This window comes from Aspergillus tubingensis, assembly GCF_013340325.1.
Source record: "Aspergillus tubingensis WU-2223L DNA, scaffold_7, whole genome shotgun sequence".
NCBI classification, from domain to species: Eukaryota; Fungi; Ascomycota; class Eurotiomycetes; order Eurotiales; family Aspergillaceae; genus Aspergillus; species Aspergillus tubingensis.
In genome coordinates, this window is record NW_023336281.1 from 3376474 (window position 1) to 3389168 (window position 12695).

General features: G+C 50.5%; 2 protein-coding genes across 2 annotated transcripts; one reads left to right on the forward strand and one right to left on the reverse strand.

Moving 5' to 3' along the window:
- Positions 1-721: 721 nt before the first annotated feature.
- ags2 (alpha-1,3-glucan synthase Ags2) lies at positions 722-8298 on the forward strand (the record flags this gene model as incomplete). The annotated part of the gene is made up of 6 exons (XM_035501187.1): positions 722-1075; positions 1163-1338; positions 1403-7372; positions 7420-7625; positions 7681-8191; positions 8250-8298. The coding sequence occupies 6 exons, from the start codon at positions 722-724 to the stop codon at positions 8296-8298; spliced, it is 7266 nt and encodes a 2421-aa protein (XP_035357080.1).
- A 1085-nt stretch (positions 8299-9383) lies between these two features.
- luA (3-isopropylmalate dehydratase LEU1) lies at positions 9384-11775 on the reverse strand (the record flags this gene model as incomplete). The annotated part of the gene is made up of 2 exons (XM_035501188.1): positions 9384-11498; positions 11569-11775. 2 exons carry the CDS (start codon positions 11773-11775, stop codon positions 9384-9386), a joined length of 2322 nt encoding a protein of 773 aa, XP_035357081.1.
- Positions 11776-12695: the final 920 nt, after the last annotated feature.

Consider the following 12695-nt stretch of genomic DNA (forward strand, 5'->3'; position numbering starts at 1 on the left):
CTTGAAGCCAATGGCCATCTGCAAATTCTCGTTTTGGATGGCAAGGCGATGTGAGCCCAGTCATCACGGAGGTTCCGGTGGCTGGACTCGGAAATCATGGCCCAAGCCCCCGTTCTCAAGTCATGGCAGTATCTCCATCTCTGCCTTGCCATTTGTCTAGTAGTACACCGATGAGAACTAGTTATCAGCATTGAGCGGCATAATGGCAACCTGTTGGGAAAGATCGTCGTTTCTTTTTTCTGTATCAGGCGATATCATTCCCTCGCTGAGCTTCCTGTCTGCTTGTATATCATCGTCAATGATGCTTTCTCCCACTTATCCACTCTGATCTTCATTCTTGCAGGATATCGGACATATCCTCGGGCATATTGGTTTTCTTTTTTTTCTCTTTTTGATTTTTCTTTTATTTCTCCCCTTATTGTCTTTCTATTCTTGCGTTGCCGCCACAGCAGCTGCATCTGTTGTGGGTACATCTTTTTCCTTGCTCGGTTTATCTGCTGCCCATGATTCGCTAACACCCTCCTACAATAGCCCCCCAAAAGCATAAGAAGGAAGACAGACTACGGCATCCTTGGGCATATTTCTCAGCGGCCATCCCCTACACGAAATACTGCTCCAGTTGGCTACCCTCCCGGTCAACACTCGCTAGCTTCTTGGAATATATGCCGAGCATATAGTACGGGAGAAGCAGAGAGCGGTTTATTTTTCGTGCCCGTTGACGATGAAGTGGGGGATCGCAGGCTCGCTGCTTGCGCTCTTCGCACCAACAACAACAGCCTGGCCTTACGAGGCATCTCTGGTCGATTACAACCTCAATGTCAACAAGACTGCGACTAGTCCTTTCGAATACTCTCCACCATCATGGCCGGGTCACAAGTATACGGAGTCACCCAAGAACTGGCGGTTTCCGTTCTATACGATAATGTTAGACCGTTGGGTCAATGGGGACCCAGCCAATGACAACATTAACGGCACTGTTTTCGAACATGATCTCAATTCCAATCAAATGCGTCATGGAGGTGACGCAGTAGGCTTGGTTGACACACTGGATTATCTGCAGGGCATGGGCATCAAGGTTTGTGTTTCTTTCCTCTCACCATCGACTCGCCTCTTTTCCTGATATGAATTTGACTTTGCTCATGTTATTAAACATTTGTAATAGGGTATCTATCTTGCGGGAACTATCCTCATGAACCAGCCTTGGGGTGCAGATGGCTACTCGATCTTGGACACGACACTTCTCGACCAGCATTATGGCACTATTCAAGTATGGAGGGACACTATCGATGAGATCCACAAGCGTGGAATGTATGTCATATTCGACAATACGCTTGCAACGTAAGTCTGTCATGCTTCGTCTGTGCTCCTGTGAACCAACTATTGACCAATGATATCTCATCAGCATGGGAGATTTGATCGGCTTTGAAGGTTACCTCAATGTGACGGCGCCATTCACAGTTAAAGAATATAAGACTCTCTGGAAATCGGACCGTCAATATGTCGACTTCCGTCCGGGAAATACCTACAATGAAACCTGTGACTACCCTGCCTTCTGGAACGAGACTGGTTATCCAGTGGATAGTTCCGTCCACAAAGAGCTTGTGGGATGTTATGACAGTGATTTCGACCAATATGGAGACCTTGAAGCTTTTGGTGTTTATCCAGATTGGCAGCGTGAATTGACCAAGTTTGCTTCAGTCCAGGACCGTTTACGTGAGTGGCATCCCAGTGTACGGGACAGGATCAAGCTTCATTCCTGCAACATCATCAAAGCTCTGGACATCGACGGCTTTCGCTATGATAAGGCTATTCAATCGACTGTAGATGCCTTGGCAGACATCTCGCATACCTACCGGGAATGTGCTCGCAGTGTCGGGAAGGAGAATTTCTTTCTCCCTGGTGAAATCACTGGTGGAAACAATCTGGGCTCAGTCTTCCTTGGACGTGGTCGACAGCCCAACCAATACCCAGACTCTGCTTTGGATGCGATCAAGTTGACGAATAAGTCTGATTCGAAGTATTTCTTGCGCGGCCCCGAATTGGAAGCTATTGACGGTGCTGCCTTCCACTATTCTGTCTATCGCACCCTTACGCGCTTCCTCGGCATGAGCGGTAATTTGGCTGCAGGCTATGACCTTCCCCTGGATTGGGTGGATGCCTGGAACGTCATGATGCAAAGCAACGACTTGATTAACGCAAATACGGGGAAATTCGATCCCAGACATATGTACGGAGTCACGAACCAGGACGTTTTTCGCTGGCCTGCCATCCAATGGGGTGTTGAACGGAATCTTCTGGGCATCTTCATTACAACACTGCAAATGCCTGGCATTCCTCTTCTACTCTGGGGGGAAGAGCAAGGCTCCTACATAATAGACGCGACCGCAGATAACTATGTTTATGGTCGTCAAGCAATGTCACCAGCCACCGCTTGGAAGACCCATGGATGCTCTGCTATTGATGATACTCAATACTATGACTGGCCTATTACCAAAGGTCGGGATGGTTGTAATGATATGACTGTGACCTACGACCACCGCGATCCCACCCACCCTATCCGGAACATCATTAAACATATGTACCAAATGAGACAACACTATCCGGTTTTGAACGATGGTTACTCGCTACAGACCCTGTCCAAGCAGACGAGGGATATCCTCTATCCGGGCTCTTATGGCACGAAGACAGAGACCGGCATGTGGTCTATTCTGAGAGATATCATTTCAGATGTTCAAGATCTGGGATCTGACCAGGCAAATCAATCAGTATGGCTGGTGTACCAGAATGACAATAAGACTGCTACATACACCTTCAACTGCAAGAGCAATGCCAGTGCGTTGATCTCTCCGTTCGACTCAGGAACCACTGTCAAGAACCTGTTCTACCCATTTGACGAACTCAAGTTAAAGGACAGCCCAAAGAAACTGCATCTGAACGGTTCGAAAGAGTACAACGGATGCCTTGATAGCCTGACATTGAAAGCATTCGACTACAGAGCATACGTTCCAAAGGCTCGTTGGGTCGGCCCCGGACCAATGATCACCAAGTTCACACCTGGCCATGATGTCCCGCTTCTTTCTACCGTTGCATATGACGAGGCTGAGGACATTGATGTGAGCCTTGAGTTCTCTACCGAAATGGACTGTGATTCGGTTACCAAAGCCATCACCTTCACGTCGCAAACGGAATCTGGTAAAACGCCTTCCATCGACAAAAACAGCGTCAACTGCAAAAGTATTCCTGGTGCTAATGATTCGGATACACAATATATCGGCCAACTTCCGAGCGCATGGACCTGGTCTGCGAAGCTCAATAACGTGTATAACGGTGTCCACAAATTGACTGTCAAAAATGCCACCACTTCCGACAAGAAAGATTCTACGGGATCTGTGGACCACCTGTTGTTCCGTGTTGGTCAAAGTGACAACCCGATAGTCTTCACCACTTCCAATTATTCTACCAGCATTCTGAACCAGTATGACAACGGCACACTCTATATTAACCACAGAGCCGCTGGAGCTAGCAAATACCGGTACTCGACAAATTGGGGAACTACCTTCAGCGGATGGTTCAACTATACTGGGGGCAACGTCAGCATCGAGGAGTTGCCTTGGTCCGGAACAGAAAAGCAAAAGTGGCAGGGCAAGCATGTGCGAGTTGAATATTGGAGTCAGTTGACTGGCAGTAGTGACTATGTTCAAGAGGGCGATCACGACTGGAATGGTCCTAAGCGGCGTTTCCCCCACTTCTTCTTCGATGGACCGTACAACCAGTACGGTTATGACGCCGGTTTGGATAATGTTGTGAAGCAAGACAGTGAAGGTTACTGGAACTTCAGGGTTGTGGCTGAATACCCGGCACAAGGCCAATTCAACGTCTGGGGCATGGATCCAGATGGTAAACCCGATGAATCGTTCGTATTCGGTGACGTGGACGGCGATGGAGTCTTGGAGCGCATGCCGCCTTCGTCACTCAGCAAACTGTCTGTCAACATCACCAAGAGACCTCCGTATCCATACCTCGTGTGGAACGTTCATCTAGATGATGGAAACATGAGACTCAATCTTCAGCCGACTGGCTCCCGAATTGCACAGCTGATCATCTACATCCTGCTGTGGCTGGTCCCCATCATAACAGGTGCTGCATGCGTTTATGCCTTCATGAAGTCATTCTACCAAGTCAAGTTTAACCAAGTCGGAGTGGTGGAGAAGAAGTCTTTCCTCGGGACAGTTTTTGGCACGGGGGCCAACAAAGACGGCCAATCCACGAACGCCCTAGTACGTCTGGCTAATAAGTCTGGCTTCCTGCAAAGCACGTCAGCCTTTGGTGCGGCAGGGTCACGAAGAAGAACAACGCTTATCGCAACCATGGAGTATGACATCGAAGACTGGGCCATCAAAATCAAAATCGGTGGCTTGGGTGTTATGGCCCAGCTTATGGGAAAGCATCTCGGCCAGCAGAACCTCATTTGGGTCGTCCCATGTGTTGGCGGAGTGGACTATCCAGTCGACCAGCCCGCTGACCCGATGAAAGTCAAGGTTCTTGGTAACGAATATGAGATCAAGGTTCAATACCACATTGTGAAGAACATTACTTATGTTCTACTTGACGCTCCTGTTTTCCGCCAGCAAACGAAGGCTGAACCATACCCTGCTCGCATGGATGACTTGGATAGTGCAATCTACTACTCGGCATGGAATCAGTGTATCGCAGAAGCAATCCGACGGTTCCGGATTGATCTGTACCACATCAATGACTACCATGGGTCTATTGCACCGTTATATCTTTTGCCCCAGACGATTCCAGTTTGTCTCTCGCTTCACAATGCTGAGTTCCAAGGGCTTTGGCCTATGCGCACCCAGAAGGAGAGAGATGAAGTCTGTTCAGTCTTCAATTTGGATACTGACACGGCAAGACGCTATGTCCAATTCGGAGAAGTCTTCAATATGCTTCATGCCGGAGCAAGCTACCTCCGTATCCATCAGCAAGGATTTGGAGCCGTTGGTGTCTCTAGGAAGTACGGCAAACGCTCATATGCACGCTATCCTATCTTTTGGGGCCTGAAGAAGGTGGGTAATTTGCCTAACCCTGACCCATCAGATACTGCAGAATGGAATAAAGAATTGCCGAAAGAAAGTGAGATCCAGGTTGATCCCGTATACGAGGCTAGCAGAGCCGAGTTGAAACGACAAGCGCAACAATGGGCTGGCTTGGAGCAAAACCCCAATGCAGATCTTCTGGTGTTCGTGGGCCGCTGGTCCATGCAAAAGGGTGTGGACCTTATTGCTGATGTGATGCCAGCTATTTTGGAGTCACGTCCCAACGTACAACTCATTTGCGTTGGTCCAGTCATTGACCTCTATGGCAAATTTGCTGCATTGAAGTTGGACCATATGATGAAACTCTACCCGGGACGGGTCTTCTCGAAGCCAGAGTTCACAGCTCTACCACCATATATCTTTTCTGGAGCCGAGTTCGCCTTGATCCCTTCGCGTGATGAGCCCTTTGGGCTTGTTGCTGTTGAGTTTGGCCGGAAAGGTGCCCTGGGCATTGGCGCACGCGTTGGTGGTCTTGGACAGATGCCTGGCTGGTGGTACAACATTGAGTCTACCACAACGTCTCACCTTCTGCACCAGTTCAAACTTGCTATTGCAAGCGCCTTGAACTCCAAGCCCCAAGTGCGGGCGAAGATGCGGGCTCGGTCTGCCAAACAACGGTTTCCTGTGGCCCAATGGGTTGAGGATCTGGAAATCCTTCAGTCTACTGCAATGCGGATCCATAGTAAGGGGCAAGCGAAATCAAACGTTCCGCCCCTGTCGTCTGGATTCAACACACCCAGTGGAATGATGACACCAACGATTGCATCCTCGGGACACATCACGCCTAGCGGAATACAGACACCCCCCATCGCGCACTCCCGGGAAGGAAGTTACTCAAACGTCCGCCTGAGCACATTGGGACCACAGCAGCGGAATACGATTGTTTACAGCCGACCCCCGAGCCCTGGATCAAATGAAAAACCCAAGTCAGGCCTAAGCAAACATCTATCGCTTGGTGTGCGAGCTGGCCCTGGCCACCTGGTCCGTCGCGGTCGCCGCCGTATGAGAAGCAGCACGGGCACTGATGAAATTGCGAACGCTTCCAACACCGAGGAGAGCAGCGATGACGACATCATGCCCAGTCTGTATGGAGAAGATGAGTATACGCTTACCCCGGAGCAAGCAGAAGAGGGGCGTCGGATAGAAGCAGCACATCAACTAGACCCCCAAAGACAGACTCCTACCAGAGACTTCTTTAGCAGAAGACACTCGAGCCAGAGCTCCCTCACACCTAGGTCTATACTTTCTCCGTCTTCTCCTGGAAGCCCGGAGCCTGAGGAGGCGATTGTGTCGCCTGCAAGATTCTCCAACGAACCCGGAAACCGTCTCAGCAGCGCCTCTGTTCTTTCGGTCGACTCAGTCATTGGTGAGAAGAAAGATTACAAATTGCAAAAGGTCGATCCCTTCTTCACAGACAGCACCGGTGAATACTACAGGGTTTTCGATAAGAGATTGGAGAACCTGAATGGTCACAATTCCGAGTCTCAACTCTGTATCGAGGAGTACTTGAAGGACAGCGAGAAGAAATGGTTTGGAAAATTCAGAGATGCAAGACTTGGCCGCAACCAGTCGCCTGCTTCTTCGATCTTCCATGGCAAATTCGACAACAGCTCACCCATGAACTCAGATTCCAATGTCGACATGAATTCGCGCGAAAGTGGAAGCCAAGAGCGCCGAGAAAAGGACGAGTTCCTTCTTGGAAACGATTATGTTCCACCTACTGGGTTGAGGAAATGGATGCAAGTCCGAATCGGCGATTGGCCCATTTATTCGCTCTTCCTTGGTCTTGGACAAATTATAGCTGCCAATTCGTACCAAATTACCCTGTTGACAGGCGAAAATGGTGAAACAGCGAAGAAGCTCTACGGCATCGCAACGGTATACCTGGTCGCTTCTATTGTTTGGTGGTTTTTCTTCCGGTTCTTCAAGTCGGTGTTCGTTCTGTCACTTCCTTGGCTCCTATACGGGTTGTCATTCGTGGTCATTGGATTTGCACACTTTGAGAGCGACGGCTTTACTCGCGGTTGGATCCAAAACGTTGGCGCCGGCCTGTACGCTGCAGCTTCAGCCAGTGGATCGTTGTTCTTCGCCCTCAACTTTGGTGACGAGAACGGAGTCCCTGTCAAGCAGTGGGTGTTCCGCGCATGCCTCATCCAGGGTAGTCAACAGGCCTACGTTATTGGTCTTTGGTATTGGGGCACAAGCATTTCTCTGGCGGTGGAGAATGGAGTTACCAATGTTCAGGGCAACATCACTAACACCTGGAGAATGACGTGAGTTTTCCTTTGTGTTCGTCTTATGCAGTTCTAACCCATTACAGCGCTATCTGCATGCCCATTGCAGTCCTCCTTTGGGTCATCGGCCTCTTGATCTTCTTCGGTCTACCGAGCTACTACCACCAAGCACCCGGCAAAGTTCCTTCGTTCTACAAATCGGTGTTCCGGCGCAAGATCATCCTCTGGAACTTTGTGGTCGTCATCCTGCAGAACTTCTTCTTGAGTGCGCCTTACGGACGAAACTGGAGTTGTAAGTGTACACCAAAATTCATTCGCTCTTTCTATTCTAATGGTCGTTACTATAGTCCTTTGGAGCTCGGCACACGCAAAGGGCTGGCAAGTCGGAATTCTCTGCATCGTGTTCTTTGGCTTCGTATGGGCTGGATGGCTATTCCTATTTGGATACCTCTCCAAACGCCATAGTTGGATCCTCCCAGTCTTCGCCTGTGGCTTGGGTGCCCCCCGATGGGCCCAAATCTGGTGGGGTGTATCAGGCCTTGGGCTTTTCCTTCCTTGGGCGGGTAGCTACACCTCTGGTGCCCTTGTATCCCGGAGCTTGTGGCTGTGGCTCGGAGTTCTAGATGCCCTGCAGGGCGTCGGGTTCGGTATGATCCTTCTTCAGACCCTGACTAGGATGCACATTTGCTTCACGCTACTTGCATCGCAAGTACTGGGTTCAATTGCAACAATCTGCGCAAGAGCATTCGCACCGAACAAGATCGGACCCGGACCCATCTCTCCGGACATCACAGCGGGACTAAGCGCCATAGCGAACGCTTGGTTCTGGATTGCGCTCTTCTTCCAGTTACTCATTTGGTAAGATACTCCTCTCATTACCTTCCAGTCAAACACCCATTTACTAACAACACACCAGCGCCGGATTCATGATGTTCTTCCGGAAAGAACAACTCACAAAGCCTTAATCCGACTCCCACCCTACAGTGTCCCAGCTCAATCATCGAAAAGCTGGGGCCAAAGACACATATAAATAATTTTCAGATTGACAAACCCCGCGGAGGAAAATACACCCCATCTACACTCATCTTTTGCGCGCCTTGTATATTACCATACATGATCCTCTCCCTCATCGACACGACCGGTTCGGTTTGCATAACATCGCATCGCATCGCATCGCATTGCATCATCATACCCACTACGTTCACGTATATATACCTGCGTGATTTCATCATTCGTTTTTTATCATCATTGTTGGCTGCTTACGAAAGTCTTTTGCATTCTTTTTTGATCATTGAACTATATATTTACGAACCGGATGTGTTTACGCTCGCTTGATACCACACCTGCTACTTACCTGCTTGCACGCTTTTATGGGACATTGATTGATTGATTGACTGAGTGAATTGAATGATTGCTGATATGAGCATGATTTACATGGGAGGATGAATTGTTTTGTTCTGATTGATTGATTGATGGATGGAATGATTGGGTGATTGGTAATGATGATGCTTTTTTTTTTTCATAACATACTTGAGGGGATTTGTTTATTGCTTAGTACTACATGTTTTGTTTTGTTTTTTTGCGTTGAGTTTTTGGTTCAGTGCACTGTTGTTGACTGAGATTGATTTGAGTTCGTTACTACGACTACTACTATTACTTACTACGTGTTTTCGCCTTGGCAAAGAAGAGCCATAATAATATCGAAGGGCCAATATAATAAACCTAAATGGTAATTATCAATTCAGAAGGGAATTCTTCTCTGAAGACCAGTAATGTATGTATGTATGTATGTATGTATGACAAGTTTTCTTGTTTATTTCTATTCATTAACCCTATTCATATGGTATTTGTCCTTCCTATGCCGAGATGCAAGTAATTTTTCCCCAAAACAAAAGTGATATATAGCCGAAATCGAGTCAAGAAAAAATAATAGTAAAATGATAAAAAGGAAACCCCGTAATCCAGCTTCATCATCAAGTCATATCAACCAGAAAAATCAGAATCAAAATCAGAATAGAGACTTCACTCTAAACCCCGAAATGTATGCAATCTACCACTCCAAAGGCTCAGACTTAACATCGCCTCTGTTGGTCTTGGGCACTGGCGCCGCCTGCACCATAGTAGCGCCGCCACGGTTGCCCCGCTTCAAGTAACCACTGCCATCCAACCAAGGGGTCTCGATGGTCCTCTTGTTCTCGAAGTTCTTGATCTTGGACTCCATCTGCAGAGTCAGACCAATGTCATCGAGACCGTTGATCAGGCAGTGCTTGCGGAAGCCATCGACGTCGAAGTCGGCGAGCTTGTTACCAGCGGCGTCCTTGATCTGCTGGTTGACCAGGTCGACCTCGACTTCGCGACCGGCGTGGGCCTCAGCGGCGATCTTGGCCAGGACGGCCTCGTCGCTGATGACGACGGGCAGCATGCCGTTCTTGAAGGTGTTGTTGAAGAAGATATCGGCGAAGGAGGGGGCGATGATGCACTTGATGCCGAAGTCGAGGAGGGCCCAGGGGGCGTGTTCACGGGAACTACCGCAGCCAAAGTTGGGGCCGGTGACGACGAGGATCTTCGAGTTGCGGTAGATGCCTTGGTTCAGGATGAAGGAGGGGTCCTCGGCGCCGTCCTTGTAGCGGAGCTCGTAGAACAGGGCGCTGCCAAGACCGGTACGCTTGATGGTCTTGAGGAATTGCTTGGGGATGATGGCGTCGGTGTCGACGTTGGAGCGGTCCATCGGGGCGGCGACGCCCTTCAGGGTGGTGAACTTGGGGAGGCCGGCTGAGGAGGTGGCAGTGGCGGAAGAGTTGGTGTGGGGTTCGTTGTCGGCGGGGAGGTCCATGATGCGCTCGACTTCATCTTCGGTGGTGGGCTCTTCGTGCAGCTGTTCTTGCACGTCGATCTTGGGCTGCACCTTGCCGAGGACGGGGCTGGAGGTGAGGTGCTCGCGCACGTCAGCCAGCTTGCCGACGATGGCGGCGGAGGCAGCCATGGCGGGGGACATCAGGTGGGTGCGACCGCCGTAACCCTGGCGACCTTCGAAGTTACGGTTGGAGGTACTGGCGCAGCGTTCCTGGGGGGAGAGAATGTCGGGGTTCATGCCCAGGCACATGGAGCAACCAGCCTCACGCCATTCGAAGCCGGCGTCAGTGAAAATCTTGTCGAGGCCTTCGGACTCGGCTTGCTGTTTGACAAGACCGGAGCCGGGAACGACCATGGCACGCTTGATGTTGGAGGCAATCTTCTTGCCGCGAACAACCTTGGCGGCGGCGCGGAGATCCTCGATACGGGCGTTGGTGCAAGAACCGATGAAGACCTTGTCGACCGTGATGTCCTTCATGGGGGTGCCGGCGGTCAGGCCCATGTATTCAAGAGCGCGCTTGCAGGCGAGCTTGCGGTTCTCATCCTCGAAGTCATCGGGGCCGGGAACGACGCCGTTGATGGGGATGACATCCTGGGGGGAGGTACCCCAGGAGACGGTGGGGATGATGTCCTTGCCGTCGATGATGACGGTCTTGTCGTAGACGGCATCTTCGTCAGAGGCGAGGCTGGACCAGAAGTTGACGGCCCTGGTCCATTCGGGGCTGTCGACCTTGGGAGCGAGAGGACGGCCCTTCAGGTAGTCGAAGGTGATCTGATCGGGAGCGATCATACCAGCACGGGCACCAGCTTCGATGGACATGTTGCACATGGACATACGGGCCTCCATACTCAGGCTGCGAATGACGGAACCACAGAACTCGATAACGGCACCGGTACCTCCGGCGGTACCAATGACACCGATGATGTGGAGGACGACATCCTTACTGGTGACACCGGCGGGCAGCTCGCCATCGACCTGGATGCGCATGTTCTTGCTGCGACGGGTGATGAGGGTCTGAGTGGCGAGAACGTGCTCGACCTCACTGGTACCGATACCGAAGGCAAGGGCACCAAAGGCACCGTGTGTAGAGGTGTGACTGTCACCGCAGACGACGGTGGTACCGGGGAGGGTGAAACCCTGCTCGGGACCGATGATGTGGACAATACCCTGACGCTTATCGCCCATGCCAAAGTATGTGAGACCGAAGTCCTTGACGTTCTCTTCGAGGGTGCTGCATTGCAGACGGGAGTCGTTCTCTTTGATGAACTCATCAACGTTCTTGAAGTTTTTGCGGGAGGAGGTGGGGATGTTCTATCATCAAGGTAGTTAGTGACTGACTCGTTCCTAATATAGTGTAAAAAAAAAGAAATGAAAGACATACGTGGTCAACGGTCACCAGAGTGCAGTCCGGCCGGCGGACTTTGCGACCAGCATTCTTGAGACCCTCAAAGGCCTGGGGAGATGTGACTTCGTGGACAAGGTGTCTGTCAATGTAGATCAGGAGAGTACCATCTTCCTGCTCGTTGACAATGTGGTGGTCCAGGACCTTGTCATACAAGGTCTTGGGTTTCCTATCAGCGCCGGGCATGAGGGGCAATGTGTATGTAGGAGATCAACGGAAATATAGAATGTGGGGGATGAGAGTGTATTTTGGGGAGAAATGAGGAGAAGGGATAAAGCCCAAACACGGGGAAAGGCAGTGAAAGATAGATAGGAAATATGAACAGCTGGACTGGGAGAAGCGAAGATGGTTTTAACTGGGGAAGACCCGCGATGTCGCAGCGCGGCTTGTCGAGGGGCAGCGCCGGTGTCGGTGGTCAGCACCCAATTGCTGGGTGGCGATTGGCTACGGCCGAAAATTCTGGGGACCGACACCGGCCGGAGTGGCGCTTAGACGCGGCAAATGACGCCGCCCTGACTAACCGGTCTGGATTGATTGGATTTGAAAGAGTATGAGTTGCATGTGCCGATTAACACTAGAAGCGCCTAGTTCATCTTGAACTGCAACAACTGTCTATCTTTTCTGGATGTGTCATGGTCACCAGCACTGTACGAATTGCACGCATGCCGTCTGGCCGCATCCACTACTTGCTTCTTGTTCATGTCGGTCAGGATCACGAATAATCATACATCGGCACATCATTGACCGCCAATCTCCGGATAAATCCCGGAGTCCTTTGGAGTTCCGGTCCGATAATCTGTTTTGTCGGGAAAGAGGGATGATTAGCCCACTTGGAATGCTTAGCTTGCCCGGTTTGTACTGGAGAGAATGGCGCTAGTTTGTGATGTTGCCTAATTTGATCGACAAGACCACAGGTCATCACCTCTTTTGGCTGATTCCCTGGCGCTATAGTAGTAGCTGAGCAGCGCTATGTCTCGCACGCCTTCCTTTTTCCACATGTCAATACTTCGTAGTCCATGAGAGCCGCTTTTGATAAGCCCAACTAGTGGTTCCCACAAGGTATGTTCCTCAAAAGATGCGAATCAGCCGATCACTTTTCACAGCTC